Source organism: Lagopus leucura, unplaced genomic scaffold (assembly GCF_019238085.1).
Source record: "Lagopus leucura isolate 7727_CA_CO unplaced genomic scaffold, USGS_WTPT01 Super-Scaffold_100017, whole genome shotgun sequence".
NCBI classification, from domain to species: domain Eukaryota; kingdom Metazoa; phylum Chordata; class Aves; order Galliformes; family Phasianidae; genus Lagopus; species Lagopus leucura.
Genome location: NW_024962271.1, coordinates 9,953,043 through 9,971,791, shown reverse-complemented (window position 1 = coordinate 9,971,791; position 18,749 = coordinate 9,953,043). Strand labels below are relative to the sequence as shown.

The 18,749-nt window shown below is 37.4% G+C and overlaps 1 protein-coding gene across 1 annotated transcript in view; it reads left to right on the top strand.

Annotated features, from left to right (window-relative positions):
* ITFG1 (integrin alpha FG-GAP repeat containing 1) overlaps window positions 1–13,020 on the top strand; it is a 69,102-nt gene extending 56,082 nt beyond the window's left edge. The window contains exons 15-18 of the mRNA XM_042876953.1: window positions 6,281–6,405; window positions 7,271–7,353; window positions 8,786–8,903; window positions 12,276–13,020. Of these exons, the coding sequence (XP_042732887.1) occupies window positions 6,281–6,405; window positions 7,271–7,353; window positions 8,786–8,903; window positions 12,276–12,335 (386 nt within the window). The 3' untranslated portion in view covers window positions 12,336–13,020. The remainder of the gene's footprint in view (window positions 1–6,280; window positions 6,406–7,270; window positions 7,354–8,785; window positions 8,904–12,275) is intronic.
* Window positions 13,021–18,749: the final 5,729 nt, after the last annotated feature.

Here is an 18,749-nt window from a genome sequence, read left to right as displayed (position 1 = left end):
TTGTGAAATACAGTATCTTTTATGAATGCAATATTCATGCAAGCAGTAGAATAACAAGGCACATACGGCTGTCCTTATCAATTTCATTTTGAAGTTCTTTGATCTGCCAAGTCTTAACTACAGCAAATTTGCACAATTGAGAGGGTTTTTTAAAACGTTGTTAGAATTATTCTCTCTACTGTTAACATTCCAGTATGTTGTTAAAAGATAGCAGAATAATAATTAGCGTGTGTTCAGTGCTTTTTACTTCTATACTCCTCAATTTGCCTGTAATCTTACAACAAGAAATATTGTTAAATTAACTAAAAGGAATAGCAATTGCCAAAATGAGCATAAGTATTGGGTCTTACATTTTCTGTTAACATCTCCACAGACCTTCTCTGAGAAGCAATTCAAGTGCAACAGCTTTTTATATTGAATGCATTTTATGATCAGATCAGGTTCTGGTGTAAATCTGGGAGAGGTGGGTAAACTAATTTCAGCCATGTCTTCTGATCCTGCAACCTGCCTTTTCCCTTTCTTTTTCTCTTGGAGTTTCTATTTTTCAGGAGTCTCAGCTCCACATCTGTATTTCCAGGTTTTTATTTGCTTCCAAGGATCTTATAATATTGTTCTGAGAGAGTTTTTCAGCTGAATCCTTCAACCAGGAGTACCTGGAGTAAGCTAGAATACAATAGCAGAACTTGAGCATAGAGTAAATTAAAGCTATTTCTGTGGCATGGTGGAGGTGCGTGAGCTGAATCTATTTACTAACAGTTCTACCATGGCTAAACTTAAAATGTGACATTTTTGCCAGCTGTTGTACTTTGCAAATAATGACTTTTTGTGTTTTCTTGAGAAGACTACTTAATAAGTTTGATTCCATTTATTTTGTTATCAACTGAGTTTCTTAGAATTAATATCCTTGTGGGCTCAAAATAATGTAAATTGGAACAGATTCTTTATATAGAGCAGCTGGTTAATTTACTGAAGTATTTTGAGAAACTGCACAAGGACAATTTCATGCTGTAGCACCAGCACAAGAAGCATTTTACATCTGTTATTAGATAGTTGCAAAGGCTGAACAGCTCTGTAGAAACATCATACCATGAACACCAAGCTACCTTTAGCTATCACCTTCTTTTTATTCAGTTTTCTCTCTGCTACCTTTTCACTACACTCCAATTTTTCTGTCCTCCTGCTTTTTCTCCCTCTGCCATGCAACATCTGAGCCCTCAAATACCTTCACTTTCTCTCCTTTGTAGGCGAGAAGCCTTGAAGCGTGTCTGTCTGCTGCTTTGCACTGACAGATAGGACTGGCAGCTCTGCACGTCCATAACCTGAGCAGGACTTGGCTGACTCCTTGGCATGCTGACTAGGCAGACAGCTGAGGGAAAATAGAGCTCTCTGTAGATATTTTTGTGATAAGGGCACCTCTGGCAGAGAGGGCCTGTTATGAAAAGCTTTTTGAGATGTTTTTTGATGTATGTAGCAAGTACCAAACACGGCAGGAGCGTCAAGTTGATACGTACTTGTGTTTTGTCTGCAGCTTCTGCTATGGACTTCTTAATTTTCTCAAAGTTAAAATAGATGTATATCTGATTTTATACTTACTATGGGTTATTGTTGCAGTTTGTATCTACCAAAAATTTTATGACTGCGGCCAAGAGCCACAGAACAGTAAATTTTTTGTGTTTACTCATAGATGAATATTCATGACTATCCGTTATATTATCCCGTGAACACCTTCGCTGGGTTGCTTATATGGATCAAGTTGTAATTTGCTTAAGCAGCTGCCTGAAGTTCTGTGCTCTGATAAAATACTGCATCTCATTTTAGAGCTCTGGTTTTGTTTTAAGCTTCCCATGACAGAAGGAAGGATAAGTCCTGGATAAGTCCTGCCTTTCTGGCTTTGTGAAATCTGTTTACTCTTTGTTGTTGCATTATGTTCTCATGTGTGTTCACCTCACATCCAATTTAGTTAAACAGCATGACTAGCAGTTTTCATAGTAGTCAATTACAGTGTAAACATTGAGGAATATCCCAGATAAAAGCAAACAAAGCTTTATATCAGTAGATACTTGACATTGTAGAATTCATTATGTAGAATTCTACTATATAGAAAATGGTATAGATGGAAGAACCTTGAGTCATTTAATAATTGAATATCTGAATTCTGTTAGGAGATATTTTGGTTGCTACAGGTGGAGGTGACTGTAGCATGTTTTTCTATGTAACTTTTTGTATAGAAGCCTTTCTTGAACTCTTAATATTGCATGCAGTACTATCAAACTTTAAATATTCAGGCATTATAAAAAGACAACTTTACCTGTGCAAAGGGTTTGAATATCAAAAATATGGTCATATCATTTTTGCTTTTCTTAAAAGGTTGGTTATTCTGCCTTTACTCTGTAATTTTGTGGTGAAATTTGTTATTATTGAAGACGTGTTCCAGTATAATTGGATCATTGGTGCATGGGCTGGCAGAAGTATCGCAGATGTTAGCAGCACTGAAGGCATCTATGTTGCAATTACACAAATTCAGTCCACTTCCATGCTTTCCCTGGAACTCCAGGAAAAAAAATATTGTAGAAAAAGGCAAGAGATAAAGTTGTGCTGTGCTTATCTAGGATTTCCTTAGCAAACACCCAAGTCACAAGAAGGAAATATCCTCAGCGCTTCAGAAGCTCAGGTTGCCATTCTGCGTATCACTACCAAAAACGGAGCTCTTACTCCACTGTATTTCTTTGTTCTCTCATCAGTAGGCTGTAACTCCAAAGGCAGTCATAAGGGAACAAAACTAAAGCTTTCAATGAGAGCTGAGGAAATTCAGTTTTCCAACTCTTTGAAAGCTTTCCAGCTCTGTCAGAAAAGATGTTTGCTGCAATAAAGTGTTTGGTTGGGGGTTTTTTGTTTTGTTTTTTGTTTTTTTGGGGTTTTTTTGTTTGTTTTTTGGTTTTTGTTTTTGTTTTTTACCAGAAAAGCCACCTAAATTTTTAAGGGGTAAAAAGAATGTATGCCTGAAACTAAGCAACTCTTTGTTACAGTTTTGTAAGACGTGCATGGTTGGGATTTTTTTTAACAAGTTAATACATCACAAATACTATTTATATTATTTATGTACATACATATATAACAGCGTTTGACAAATGCCTCATTTCTCCAATTAGAGGAAAACATAGCAACAGGAAGAAACAGTGTAATATTTTCTTGTATGAAAATATATTTGGCTATTCAGTCCTCTCATAGATCAAATCTGGGGGGCTTTTGAAAGCCTAAATATTTTTACTGTATTTTAAATTAATCTGAATGGCTTTAATAATTTGGATCTGCAAGTGAAGCTTTGTAATTAAAGTTTAATAATTAAAAAAGAGAGAAAGACTGCAGGTCTGAAATGGAGGCTTCCATTAGTTGGCAGTTTTTTGTAGCACTCTCATATATTCTGCTCTGTATTTCCTCAAAATTTGTTTAAACTGATTGAAAAACATCAGCATTGTGCACCTAGCTGTGTAGGTTCACTAAGCTGGTTCAGATGTCCTGGTTCACACATAATCAGTTCTGTTTAAAAAAAAAAATAGCATTGCATCTACATGTAAATGCAATCACCTTCCATTAATAAAGTTCAATTGGTTTCATTTTAGCAGTTATGCTGCTTAGGTGAAGTCACCCTGAAGTAAGCTGTTGAGGACATTCAGTAAGTTTATGTCAGCATAATGGAAATAGAAGGAATACGTCTTCATTCAGATATAACAGAACAAGTTCTGTATGTGTTATAGACAACACATAATTCAGTGTTCAGACAAGGCTTTCAAAAGGTTAATGGTATGGATTGTTTCAAATTTTATATGCCAGACTTTGAAAATAAGGAGATAGATATGGAGATGATCAGAGCAATTTTTCAACATCAAACTGCAAGAATTTTGTGAGGTTTGGCTGCCTAACATCATGAACTTTTTCATAAAAATTCAGACTGACAGGCTGAAACGACTGAAAACCGTATCTGAAAATGGTGTTTTCTTACTCTAAGCTTTTTGAAGCAATGAACTTACTGACTTTCAATTTAAAACCAAAACATTTATGACAACACCATATTCTGAGTTCATAGCACATGATATAACTGAGTGCTTCCAGATAGCTTTTTTTTTTAAAAAAAAAAACATCTGCAAGAAAAGACTGTGTGCGCTGTTAATAAGAAAACTTAAGTGTTGAAGTCTTTAAAGGAGAATTGATACACAGCATGTACAGGTGAAGGCTGCTTTGTGTCTTTTTTTTTTTATAAAAGTCTTGTTTATGGTACCAGTTTTATTGGTCAAGTAAAGAAAACTGTGAAGCAACAACTCCTTTCTCCATCTTGCTTGCTTACACTTCAGAAAGCTTAAAGAACAATCTTAATGTAAGCAGTAAATCTCACGCTTCTACTGAAGATTGAATGGTATTTTCAGATTTTCTTGGTATAAGTAGAAATCTGCCCACAATAATTTTACAACATAGCAAATATTGGAGTTGCAGTTTAAATTAAATTTGAAATATTTTCATAAGTAAATGAATTATTGGTAACTGCAAACTTCAGATGACTACTAATTAAACGTAAAAATAAATTAAGCAATAAATTGCTAACAGTAGTCTGTCATTTTTTATTTTTAATTGTTGCTCGAGGTTTTTATGCTTCTCAGATAAACATTTGTCCTTTTTATTACTTTTTGCAGTTCTAACTGGAGCACTTACAGTAACTACCAAACCTTCATAGGAATTGATAGATGCAAGTGGAATAAAGCAAGAAACCATTTCAGTGATCTCCCATATTTATAGTCAGTCCACTTTAAAATAAACTAGAACCTTTTACTTGCCATCCTCCCAAGTCCTGCTTAGCTAATTTCTCTTCATTTTAAGGCAGGTTAAATAAAAGCATTTGTACTGTGTAGTAGGAAGCGTTTCTTTCTGACCTTTGCATATGATTTACTTACATCTTGAAGCATAAGATTTCATCATCCTTATCCAAGTAGGCATAAGAATCAGTATTAGAGGCCATGAAATTATTCAGTGCTTTTAAGAATTCTAATGCAGTATCTAACTCTCTGAACTCTTTAAAGGCTGACTGCACACACTGTATGACATTTTCCTTTATTTCCTTTAATTTAGTTGACATTCATTTCATTTGTATAATGAAAAAAAAAAAAAAGGAAGACCTAAGTTACAGTCTCCTTATAATCCTAAGTATTTCACTCAAAAGTCATTTGAAAAACCTTTCAATATGAAGTATCACACCTTGTTCTTTTGGGAGAAGTCCTTCAGAAATCAGCATTACTGAGACAGCTTTTTAAAGAAAATCCTTTGTTGTGTTACAGCGTGAAAGAGTATTCGATATTTTGTTCGTTTTTAAAACAAAGCCAAAGTTAATGAGAAAAACGTGACATTAAAAAAGTCCTGACACTGCTGTCATATTTAAAAACAACAAAAGCTGTGTCTATTGAGCACGTCATTTGGTTTGCAGTGCTGGAGCGTGCTTTAAACTTCTCAGTCTGTGAAGGGCTGAATTCACTGTGGTTTCTGAGATGCTGATATCATGCTGTGGCATCAGACCACTTGCTGAGAAGCCTTCTAGGGAGTGAACAAAGAGTCCACAAAGGATCTGGATCAGTTTGCTGGACATTAAGATTACAAGGTTTTATTTAAATGGAGTAATTGGCCACCTTGGAATGGCACGTTAGTGAATTTGTAGATAACTGCATGCTTCTGTTTTCCTACTGTCCTTTCTGGAGGGAAACAATGTTATTTTTACCATCTAGTCTCTCATTCAGTTCTTTATTATTACGTGCCCTGGATAGGATGTAACTTGCAACAGCTGTTATCCCATCGTCATTAAACCAAATTATGATGTGAGAATTTGTTTGTGAGCATTTTCTCAGCTGACTGTGTGACACAAGAAAAAACATTAATTGCTGATTACTATTAGCAAGAGTTAAAGTGAGCCTTCTCATGGTGAGCCTGGGCTTTTGAGTGGAGCAGTAAATGGGGAGACTCGCTGCCAGCCATGCCTAAATAAATATGAATAACTCATTTCACCTCAACTTGTAACAAATAGCAGTTTGACACATAAAAGGTGCTTGAAAGAATTCTCTTTTACCTAGAAATCTGAAGTATTTAAGAAACATTACAATTAAGTGCCCATTAACAGTTGGGAAATGTGGGACTGAGACATTAAAAATTTTAAAAATCACACTTCTATAATTGCCCCTGAAACGTGCTTGCATAGAAGGGTTTTCTCCAAAAGCTTATTTCTTATTTTCTAATTTCATTTCAGCTGGACAGCTGAGCCAGTCAGCACATTTTGCTCTCCAGTTGCCATACAATGTTCTGGGCTTGGGACGTAGTGCTAACTTCCTTGACCATTTGTATGTTGGAATTCCTCGTCCTTTAGGAGAAAAGGTGAGCTGAAATTCATGATTCTCAAGCTAATATTTCTGGTATTATCTTTCATAATAGAGAAAATGAATACAAAAATTGCTAATGACACTTATTTCATAAGTATGAATATCAAGGTAAATTTGAATACAGAAAAGGGTTTGCCAAAAAAAATACACTGATACCTTGCACATGTGGTTTTTAAGGTGGGTGTAAGCTCCAATGCCAACAATGAAACTAAAAGATAACTGAAGCTGTGCATAAGCATTAGTCGTGTGGTGCTTGTTTAAATGATAAATGTGTATTAGACCTGGTGGTCCAATTATTATGGTCTCAGCTGTAAGATTTCCCTGGGGCTGCTCTGGCTGGTCTGTAAACTCACACAATCCTTTCTAGCTCAGTGATGGCACCATGATCAATATGACAGGAGGTAGAGGTTACTGCATCGTCTAATCTTGAGGTGAAACATTAAAGGCTCCTGACCGTCCAGAGTCCTTAAAAAAATCTGATTATATTGCTTTAAAAAATGAGGTACTTGTATCAGTGTACCCATGATGTTCTGGTTTAGATAATTGGTAAAATTCCTTTGTAAAACTGGTTCTTTTTTTCCTTGGCTGTTATGTTGTTGCGTTGTATCTGCGTTTTGAGCAGATACTGTGTTTCATGTCAACAGCACTTCTCTTGCTTTAGACTTTGTTGTTTTTAAAGTGCTTTGGAGCTTTCAGAATGAAAGACTTACATAAACATAAGGGAAAAAGTCACTTAAAAAAAAAAAGCAATCACTTCTGAGGTTTTCTTTTTTCCTTTTCCACATTTCGACAGAGAAAAGACTTCGCTTTTAAGTATGATGACTTGGTAGGAATTGACATAGCCTTTGTTTTACTTTCAGTCCATAAGGAAACAAGAATGGACAGCTATCATACCAAACTCCCAGCTTATAGTCATCCCATATCCTCATAATGTTCCTCGAAGGTAACTTTTTTATTCTGAATTGCACATCACAAAATTACATAATGCCTAATTTAAAATCTGTGTTCTTTTTTCTTCTCCTTTTTTCTTTTAAGTTGTATAGAAAGTGGGTCTAAAAGCAATGAAGGAGAGGGACTCAGTTCTGGTACTGTTGTTGCCACTATGACTGGACAGAATATTTTTGAGTATTTACATACAATTTTATGTAGTAACCATAAGCAATCGAAATCTATTACCAGCTGAACTCCTGTAAATAATAACATATTTGCTGGGTTTACCAGCTTTTTTTTTTTTTTTTTTTTTTTTTTTTTTTTTTTTACAAATTGTAAGCATGGTAATGATTGAAGCAAGCATTTTGGTTTCACCAAACATGCAATTTCTGCCTAGTTGTACATAAAAGCTTCAGTTTAGCCCTTCTGATCACGCTATCTATTGCCACAGGTATGAATATTTTCCCTTAAGTAAAGGTGAAGGGGTTACTTATATAAGCTTTTCAACATTGAATTCATTTGGAAATTAAAATGTTTGTCTCAGAAATCAAGCACATTTCTGTCGTTGCTGTTAGAGAAAACATTGGTCGCATTACAGCTGCGTTTTGCCGCTTGATCTACTAGTGAGGTCAGCTGCGTTTATCATGCAGGAATGATTCTGACATCAGTTTCAGCAGCTAATTTTACAGAGTACTACAGAACTAATAACAGTTGAGAAGTGATGTGCCACTTGAGTTACTAATTAACAACCACAGGAATAACATCTGGCAGATGGAGAACATTTAGTTGCAGTGTTAAGGTATTTAAAGGTATGCATTATGAAGAATTTTCTCAGTCATCCATAAGCTATTTCTGCTTTTTTAGAGAGCAAGTTTATGGCCACTGAACTGTGGTGAATAGAATTCCAAAAGAATTAAGATTTCCTAAAAAACACTTCTTAATTTATAATTCCTTTTAATATAAATACGCAGTTTCCTGTGAGGACTTGGTACTGCCTCAGTATAAAGGATCATGCTGATAGCTTTCCCATGACAAGAAGTCTGAAGGATAAAAAGAGTGTTACTGAGCCTTGGAACCCCACAACATTCTAGGGATGCCTTCCAGAAGTCCTTCAAGTGCCTTGTTTCGTTGCTTTCCAGTATTTTTCTGCCATAGCCAACTGGTTCTGCTGCCTACAACTAGTATAAAAGTCAGTCTCTGAGGATGCTCATAGCATTCCTGGATAAATAAGCTCAATTTCAATGGCAGTGCTTGAAAATAATTGTTATGCATTTCCAAGTAAACACCATTAAGCTCCAGTCTCCAAGTACAGCCACTGGGTTTTTATAGACCAGGCTGCTACTTATCTCAATACTAGCAAGTTATTTTGATCCTCGTAAGCGAAATGTTTTCTACTTCCTAATTAAGGGTATTAATATTTCCTTGGATTTTCCTCTTTTGTGCAGCTGGAGTGCCAAGCTGTATCTGACCCCGAGTAACATAGTGCTGCTAACAGCTATAGCCTTAATTGGTGTCTGTGTTTTTATCCTGGCAATAATTGGCATATTACACTGGCAAGAAAAGGTAAGTTTAATTAGCTGTATTCTTCTGTATTTTCTATGCTATTTAACATTTCCTTATATCTTACAGGCTTGTACATCTTTGAGCAGCTTTATATAATTTCTGATACAGACTGCATTAATTCCCTAAAGGTGTGGATTTGTCATTAATTTGGTATTTATTGCAAGCTTAAAAATTGGCATTGTTTCTACTTAAGCTTGAAGGCACTTGAAAAGGGAAATGAAGAAAGGATTGATAAGCTTTTGCCATTAAACTGTTATTGCCAACAAAATGAGAAGTTTTTGGTTCATATCTAAGCTTTCTACGTTGCAGTTTTTAGAAGTACAATATTAGAGAAAGGGAACATAAATTCAATTTACTTAGTTTGAGTTGCTGGTAATCTAAAAAAGAGGAAAAACATTTCTTTTTTCTGTAACTATCTTTGCTGATTGCATTCACATTAGCATTCAAGAGTGTATAGGGAGACAATTGTGTGCATATTGGCTGCTTTGCTCTATGTGTCTGAATTATACATGCAGTGTATAGAAATCTATTGATTTGAAGAAGCATTTTGAAAGGGGCCTTTCATGTCACAAAAGAAATGCATTCCCATTTTTCTTAACTATGCAGTTCGCAATCATATCCAACTGGCAGGATTGCCAATAAATGCTACTGCATACCCAAACCATAATCTTAGCTGTCAAATAAAATTACTGCACATTTTGACATGGTAGAACTGTTTGTTATTTTGTGCTTGTGGAAATAAAATGACCTTGTTAAACATTCAGATAGGCTTTGCGCATGCTTCGTATTTAAATGTTACTTGTCTGCCATTCTCCACTCTTCACAATGTTAAATATGGTCTCCAAATCACAGTGATGCTGGGAATGCAGCACACACAGCAAGGAAATACAAATGTTGTGATGACTGCCCTTAACGTGTCCTAATGTACCAGGAAAGCATTACTAAGTGATAGCTTGGACTGTCACTGCCTGGGTTTAACTCTGTCTCCAATATGTCTAAAGCAACAGGAGTAAAACAAAATGTTTGGTCTCTGTGTTGTGAAGGACTATGTATAATTCCATCTGGAGAAACTGAGGTTCAACAACAATGTTTAAAGCTTTCTTTGCTAACAATAATTTCTTTATTGCAATACAAAGAAGCACTCAACCTGGAGTGGGTGCTTTCTGAGCCATTTCAAGCCCCCTTCATTAAGCGCGTGTGAATAAAGCGGTGTTGGCCATGTGTTAAACTCCTTTGCAACAGCCTGCACCTTGCACAAAATAGGCACACATATTTGGTTAAATTGTGTATTTTTAGATCACTGTGTAAGCAGTTGTTAATTCCTTTAATTTTCAAATGCCCTTCCCATTGATTTTTACCTTCCCAGTTTTAGAAAAAAGTGGTCGAGGTACAGAACAAGTGAAAGTCCTGACCAAGGCAGTATTGTGAGCCAGTGGCATGACTGGGGCTGTTTTCTGCCTCTTCCAGTAATCCTTTCATGAGAATACTGTTCTGCCTCAATGCTGTTTTCCCTGCAGACTTCTAGAGTACCTATCACAAAGAAAGAAAGGGGAAATGCACTGGCAGCTGCAATCTCTCCTTTTTCCCCAGAGGATGTATCTGTATGTAAGCTGCCGTGCTTTACTCAGCAGTTAAAAGAAAGCATGTACTTTGACCTCTGCAGATAAGGAGCAGCAGAAGTCCTTTGTCTGCAATAGTTCTTAGGCATTCAGCTGCCAGCCGTTACTGTGCTGTTTAAATAACTGTAGTATTTGGGGATACTATGTTGCTCTGGCATTCCTTAGACATTTTTGATCCATTACAAAAAAATGAATGGCTTTGAGTTATTAGTGTTTACTTTTGATACATCAGATAAAAGAGAAGCTGAGGAAGAATTGAAGCTGTTATTTCATCTTATAACAATATAGTCTGCCACATTTCCTGTATTTTGATTCTTTTTAATTTGCTTTGTGAACTTGGGACTAGTCAGGTGAACACCAGGCATTGATGATAATCCTTGCTAGGGAAGTTTTGATGAGTTCATCACAATATCAGTTACCGACAAATTTTGAAGTCGTATTTTTTTCATGAAGCAGACAAGAAATGGAGTGAAAATTGCTTTCTAAGTGAGCCTGCATAGCACTGTGGAATGTGACAAGCATTTTAATTTAGCAAAGTATGCCACTCCCCTTTTCCCACCCCATTTTTGACATTCAGAATACTACTGGCATTGATAAAGACCCTGCCAAAAAGCCAGGCAGATGTACCTTAAACCTCACTGACAGCCATGCTGCTGCCACAAAATGCCATAAAATCCAACAGTTAGATGACAGCTCGACTGCTGCCACAGAACGCAGTAAAATCCATAGTTAGCCCACTGGAATCACTGTCATACATAAACAGTGTGTGATGAGGAAATCTCTGGCCTTGAGCCAGAGCAGATGACGAACTTTAATGGCAGAACACATGCACTGATTTCTACCAAAATCATCATGTATATGTATCAACTTGGGTACAAATCTGAATGCCCACACAACAGCATACTGTAAAGGCTTATCTTCATTTTACTCATTCACCAAAAAAAGCATTTACATTTGTTTTGCTGCATTTTCTTATACTGGGATTGATAGGGATTGTCTGTCATGAGAAAAACACCGGTTGCTCAAAAGGTTTGCTGTGCACTCCAAGCTCCTGAGAGAGGAGCTCTCCTCTTCTGTCACTGCTTTCAAACACAAGGGAGGCAGGGGGGAGAGAATGTGCTATAGCACCTTCCATGGGTTCTAGGTGCAGTTTCACTGTGCGTCTCTTCTCCAAGTACAATCCAAGCTGCTCTTTCAGCAGATCAATGTGTGTTCCACATCATTAAGTGGGGAAATACATCCCCTCACATTTTCTGAACACAAAAACATGGAACAGTCCTCTTTTTTTAGCCTACTCGGTGCTGTTAATTGTTAGTTGGACTGCTGTCTTTGTCTGAATTTGTATTTAACTTTTCAATTTAAAAAATCTAATTTTAAGTGTAATGTAGATGACAACATTTACACTTAATCCAAAGTGATTTTATCTCGTATTAGGCTAAATACGTATGCACCAGGAACCGTCCTTCGGTTTTGAAATATTCCTTTCATGAAAGCATTATCAGAACAAGAGAAAATAATGGGTCATAAATGCTAAAACAGCTGAGTATTAACAGCAGAAGCCAATTTTGAGTCGATTATTGCTATTACAAACTGACATCATTTGAAAGCTAATTATTGAGGTTTTACTAAGCTTTTTGCCTTTTGTCAGATGAATGGCTTGGAAAAAAAATGAACCATTCTCTGACATTTGACAACGCGTTTCTGTAACAGCATTGCTCTGAGTCCCACAAACTGCTTTTATTTTATTTTTCAGAAAGCAGATGACAGAGAGAAGCGACAGGAAGCTCATCGGTTCCATTTTGATGCTATGTGACATGCCTTAATATTTATGGAGGAGCTGCTATTCGTTTGCTTAATTGAAATACTAAATTCTGATTTGTAAAATGATTACTATGGAAAATACTGCTGGTGTGCTATTTGTAAATGTTGCATTATTTGGTATTTATTTGGAACATATTAAAAATAGACCTGAATGTCTCTTAAGGCCTTCCAGAAAAAAACTAAAACAAAAACAAAAAAAGCCTGTATATAATAGCATTTGGTCTTTATTTAACAGAAGTGTACATTAATTTTTCATAGTAAAAGGGATAATTTTGCATGTACCGTTGTTTACATACCACCAGTTCTTTAGTAATATATTTGATAGAAAGCTGTGTAAATAAAGGTTAGTATTTTAGTGAGCAGAATACTTTGTTCCACTGACATTGGTATTGTTATTTACGCATTCCTGCAAAGTAAACTGCATTTCATAATTTCAAATTAATCTTGAGCAATTTCTCAGATGACATAATCGTTAATTGATTGCTTAACTGAAAGTATTCTGTATTTCTCATTGTTTAAGTTCATATGTGCAATTGCTAAGGAATTTGGGACTTGGGAAACTCAAAGAAACCTTCAGTGTTGATGGTAGTTCAGTACTTGTGGGATAGATGCGGTATTTATACATTAGTTCTAGAAAGATGATGGCACATTAAAAAGAACTGAAGTAATAAAATGTATCAGTGTGACACAAAGTGCTTTTGTAGTTATACCATAACCTTAGGTCTTTTAGAAAGGCCTAACGACATGAAAATAACTTCTGTGGGTTCTGCTCTTATAAGAAGGGTGGGGGGCTTTGTATTTGGCTGGTGCTCAGGCTTTTTTAAAGACACAAGAAGAATTCTGGAGGGGAAGGAGAATGAGGATTGACGCCCTAGAATTCATGATTAATGGATGAAATGTACAGAGATTAAATAGCATAGGACACTCAGAGTAAGCAGTGCCTAAATATCATGAGGCTGTAATAACTACAGAAGCAGAAGGGCTCAATTCTATATAGATGGTGATGATGTTACCATTGCTCGATATAATTTAATTCCTGACATAGTCTCTAAAAATAATCATGCTTGCATTTAATAGTTGTTCCTATATTCTCAGTGAGTTTACATGATTTATTGTACATTTAAAGCTGTCAGCTGGCATTCCTAATAAATCCCATTTGATATATAGAATACACTTTATCATCAAACTAAAAAGTGTTGTTCTTACAGGCAGTCACCTCAGTAGAGATAGTGGCCAGTGAGAACTCCTTATCTCCTCCACCCGGACACCTGTCCTGTAACCTTACATACATGTGTCAATACAGGAAGAGTAAAGGGAGAGCAGGTACAAAGCTTGAACTGATTCAGTCCTCCCTGAAGCGCTGTTCAAGCTATTTGTTACCATAGCAGTGCTGAAGGGACCCACTGTAACAGCAGCTCCAAGTCAAAAATCTGAAAGGTACTGAAAAGCTACTAAGTTCTGTAGTTTTTACAAGATACTTGTAATTTGAACTGATCCGATTCTCACAAAGCAGACTTTCAAATTACATTTCCCTTAGTTTTCAGGAAAGCGTATTTCTTTAATACACACCTTTAATATTTCTCTTAGAGTAGTGTGGAAAGGTAGATTATTTAGATAAACCCTTAGGGGTATTGTACTTTTTAAACCCCACTGCTAGAATTCTCTCCCATCAGCAAAAGTAATAACAGGTTTCATAATCAAGAGGAAGCACAATCTAATGTGATCTCTGTGTTTTTCGGATGGTTGGAGAATAAGGCTAAATGCATAATGCCACTGTGGCTCCAAAGTCATCTGCAGCCCTCTATCGCAATATAATAAACATACATTAGCCTCCTTATGTTTTTTGGAAAAAATAATTAGGAATGAAATAACCTCATGCTGACATTTAAGCTGTTACCCAGTTAACGAAGCAATGAACTCAGCATCTCGTGCTTTAAGGTGGTTTGCATGCTCAGTAGTGCATTCTTACATCACTTCGTGTACAATACTTTCTTGGAGCTTTAATAGCTTTCTTATAATAAACTGTGACAGGTTGTGACTATTCACAGCTTGGCTTATAACACCGATGCATACTATTCTGAATTAAGGCATTAAATGGTGTTAAACCTCTTGTCAAACGTTTCACATCATATTTGACTTTCATGGACATCAAAAATTTGTATTGTTAAGGTTGTTACCCTTCTATCAGTAAGTTTTAGAAAGCAACGTTCATTAGAACGTGTGTTTCCAGGTAATCTTCAGTGTAGCTGAGAACTGAGAAACAGCTTTAACTGCATACATTTTCAAAATGCATCCACCATAATACAGCCCTGGTAAGAAATGCTATTGGAAGGCTTCAGTGTGAAATCTCACCTATATAAAAATACTGTTGACATGCCAACTGACAGATGGCTGTTGAAATACCAGCTTGCTTTGTTCTCATTTTCCATGAGAAGCTTTAAGACTGAATCTTCCTACTAAATTTATCATTAATGCAGTATAATCCCCAACAAAAGAACCAACTCTTCTGCTGCAGATTAATGGGCATATTCTATATAGTGTGATATCTCTCCAATGATCATGTGGCCATCCTTAGTAACAGAAAGCTGCTCTAAAAAGATTTGCTACAACTAATTAAAGTAATCATTATAAATGCACTGAGTCAATTCAGGACTCCTGTAACTCCTTTCAGACAAATGCCATTTACATAGAAGAGAAGAATTCAACCCTGTAAGTTTCTACTGCATTAGTGTATAGTCATCAGAGCTTAGTTTTGTTGAAGCAGTGTAAAAATGCAAACTGTGCCAGCTTTAAACATACTGATAACCATAAGAAATATTATTTAAAATCCAGAAAGTAAAATTATGCTTGGAATGATCACAGATATTGCAAGTAATCATTATAAAGACCAGTGATTTCACAAAAGTTTCAATAACTTGAACGCATTCTAAAGGAACAGTCAAATTCCAATAGGAACCTAAAGTGGGGTGTAAAAAAGCTGAGGATGAACTCTTCGGCAGGGTCTGTTGTGATAAAGGGGAAATGGTTTCAAACTGAAAGAGGGGAGATTTAGATTGGAGGTAAGGAAAAGGTTTTTTAGAATAAGTGTGGCGAAGCACTGCAATGTGTTGCTGAGAGAGGTGGTAGGTGCCTGTCCCTGGAGATGTTTGAGGTCAGGCTGGACCAGGCTCTGAGCAACCTGCCTCGCTGTAGGTGTGTTGGACTAGATGACCTTTAAAGATCTGTTCCAACTCAAACAGTTCTCTGATAATTCTATGATAAATATTTTGATCAAAAACAGACTAACATCAAGAAATTGAGCTGTATTTCTTTAGGCTGCTGTGCTGTTTCAGTAGCCATTCTATTATTTCTTCCCCCTGATTTTGACAACTGGAATTTTGTATTGAGGCTCTGGTGATACTGGCTGCCGCTGCCACTTAGAAATTATCAGCCATGCAGTACAGTTATTATAATCAACTCCTGTTTTCAGTGAATAATGAAATCCCGTCTGATACCTTAAAAAACAAAACAAAACAAAAACAACAACAAGAAGATGCTAACCTTATTGCATGATTTGAGATAGAATATATCCACAAATCTCTCTAATACTCTGATCTAATAGTATTATGTAGCAAATACAAAAATGTGCAGGAAACTTTCTGAAGACAATCAGTATTCTTAACAGATTATTAGAAAGTTTGCACTATTCTTCTTTCTCAGTAGTAAATAAAAGAAGTCGGTTATGTGTACATGTGTGATTACATATGATATGACCTCAATAAGAGGTCCTTCATTTTCCATCATTTTTCTAATTAAAAATTATACATAGGTTGCTCCTAAAGTAATGAGCACAAAGAGCACAATAACACAGTTTGAGCAAATTCTCAGCTATAAAACATCGTTGTTTAACACAGTCATCACCTTCACTATGCATTTTCACCAGCCATGAAGAAGAGCCTGCATGCTGTGCTTGTAAAAGTTGTCCACTGTCTTGGTCATTGCTGGTAAAACACACCTCCCACTGCCTCACACCCACAGTTTGGTCTCCTTAAACATTCCACCAGAGTCAGTGAATGTCAGTGGGTGCCATTTTTTCAACATGGAGAATTTCAGTGAGGCTCCTTTGCTTCATATGCATCTCCACGTCAGACACCATTCTGTCAGACTGCCCCTCTGCTGCCATCTGTCACACGGCAGCAACACGTAGTGGAATATTGTTGGGAAGGTTCAGCCTCTGCTGCCGAACACCAACATAACAAAACAGGAGGTATTACTTATGTAGCAGACCTTGTATAAAATTACCAAAAGCACTTAATCCTACTGACAAACGTAAGTAACAAAACAGTTAAAATGTTAATCCGAACTTCTTTTCATAACAATTCACTTTTAGCATCTGTATTTTTGCAAACTCTTTTAAAAACAATACACAGGTGACCCCAAACAAAGCCAAAACCCGACTGCTGGGGAAGGCTGCTTGTGATGTGCAATCTGCTACCAGGGAGTAGCAAATTCGTGAGGCAATATTAAAATTTAAGCTTCTAGGAAAAAGAGTAATTTAAAAGTTTTAAGGAAGGAAGAACTTGAAAAGAATCGGAATCAGTTCTAATAAAGGAAATGTGGAAATGTAAGCCTTATTCAGGCAGCTATTAACTATACCAGAATGAGTGGCCTCATTGCCTCGCATGAACTGCTCCTACTCAGAAATAATGACAACTCAGTAGAGCAGCAGAATACACAACCGGTCATCCCAAAGCAGTTTTCAATCTTTGTTCACTCCAAAACTCACATTTAATTAACTGAAGCTTAGTGCCAATCTGACCTGATGGCACAACATTTTCTTCCCTGGAAGCCAGCATCCTGCAGGCTCAGAAAATGGGAACTGAAAGTTTCTCTGACCTGTCACTAATTCACTATATAATAATTGAAAGCACCACCTATAATGAGAACTGTAACAAGACAAAGAAACAGGGATGTCCAGATAAGGAATTCTACTGAAAGCAGCAGTAAATGATGGCGGAATGTGCCCAAACTCTCCAGCTAATGCTTATAGCCATGTCTCCCACACTGACAGCTTGATGCAGCCCTGGGATAAGAGAAGGCAATACTGCACTCCCCAAGTGTGTAACAGCTCTGTGTAACCTCCTAATGGACAAAATGGAAGTGGAACTTTCAGTTAAATGTGCTGTAGCAGAGTGGTTCTTTGCAGCTACCGCCAACTTGTCCTGAGCATGAGACATTTCTATTTTTCCTCCTATTTCTTTTCTGTGCAATAATTGACTACAAATCACTTCCTTGAATGCACATTCAGCTTGCGGCTTGAGAATCACACTACTTCTCTCTTGTATCGTGAGTAATAAAAATACCTGAGCCAGATTTTGCCCTCAGCTCCACTGTGCATTCCAAACAAAAGCAACCCCGGCTCCCAGCAGTCTGCACAGCAGCACCATCCGTTTTCACTTTGTGCTCATGTGCTGCAGAGAGGATAAAGAACTGTGCATGCTGCACAGAAATGGTAGAAATTATTGCTCTGTTAAGCATTTGCTAGGGTTGCTACGGCAAACATTTCTTTGAGCAGAGAAGAAAAATACAAAGCAGATCCACCTAATGAGGATATATCTTCATACAGGAATGTTCGCTGTGGAGTTTGCCATTTCATCATGCCACTATAAAAACACACAGTTATGAAGTGGGTACAAAGATATTGCTTTATCCATTGCTGGAATGCAGCTATTTAGCAATTCATGGGAAAACAACCCTTTGAGGAGCAACTGGATCATCTCTGCTTGAAATTGAAAGGACAATTCGAGTAAGCGGAATAATATAATTATGTAACTTGGGATTTTGCCACAGCATTGAGCTTAATACTTCATCAAGCTTCTTAGAACGCTGAAGTGGATCTCTAATGCCCAGAAAGCTCCGGCCCTTTGTTTACAGGTCTCAGCTGCCCCTTCGGGCCGGCGCTGGGATGAACAAGGGCCCCCGCACCCCCCACCCGGTGCCTCCCGCCGCGCACCGGAGCTGGCAATCGCGCCGACTCGAAAAGCCCGAACCGTTTAAGTGCTAAGCTGGAACAGAGTGACCTTTTCTAACAGGATATGCTGACCTTTGAGCGTCGTAGGAAGAACTCATTCAAACACAAAGCACCAAACCACGAGGGAATCAGCTTCCCATCTTACAACCACGTTCGAGAGCGGCCCTCTCGCTCGCGCAGCCGGAGCTGCAAGTTGCAGTTCTGCATCTGTTGTTGTCAGTCGGATGGGTTCCACGTCGCCCCTGCGAGGCCCCCGAGCCCCGGCCGCCCCCGCCAGCCGCCGGGAGCCGCATAGAGGCGCCGCGAGGAGCACTCGGCCCCGAGCATCCCTGTTTGGCGATTCGGGACCCCGAACACACCGCAGCCCCACCGATCGGCGGCGCGGGGAAAAGCCTT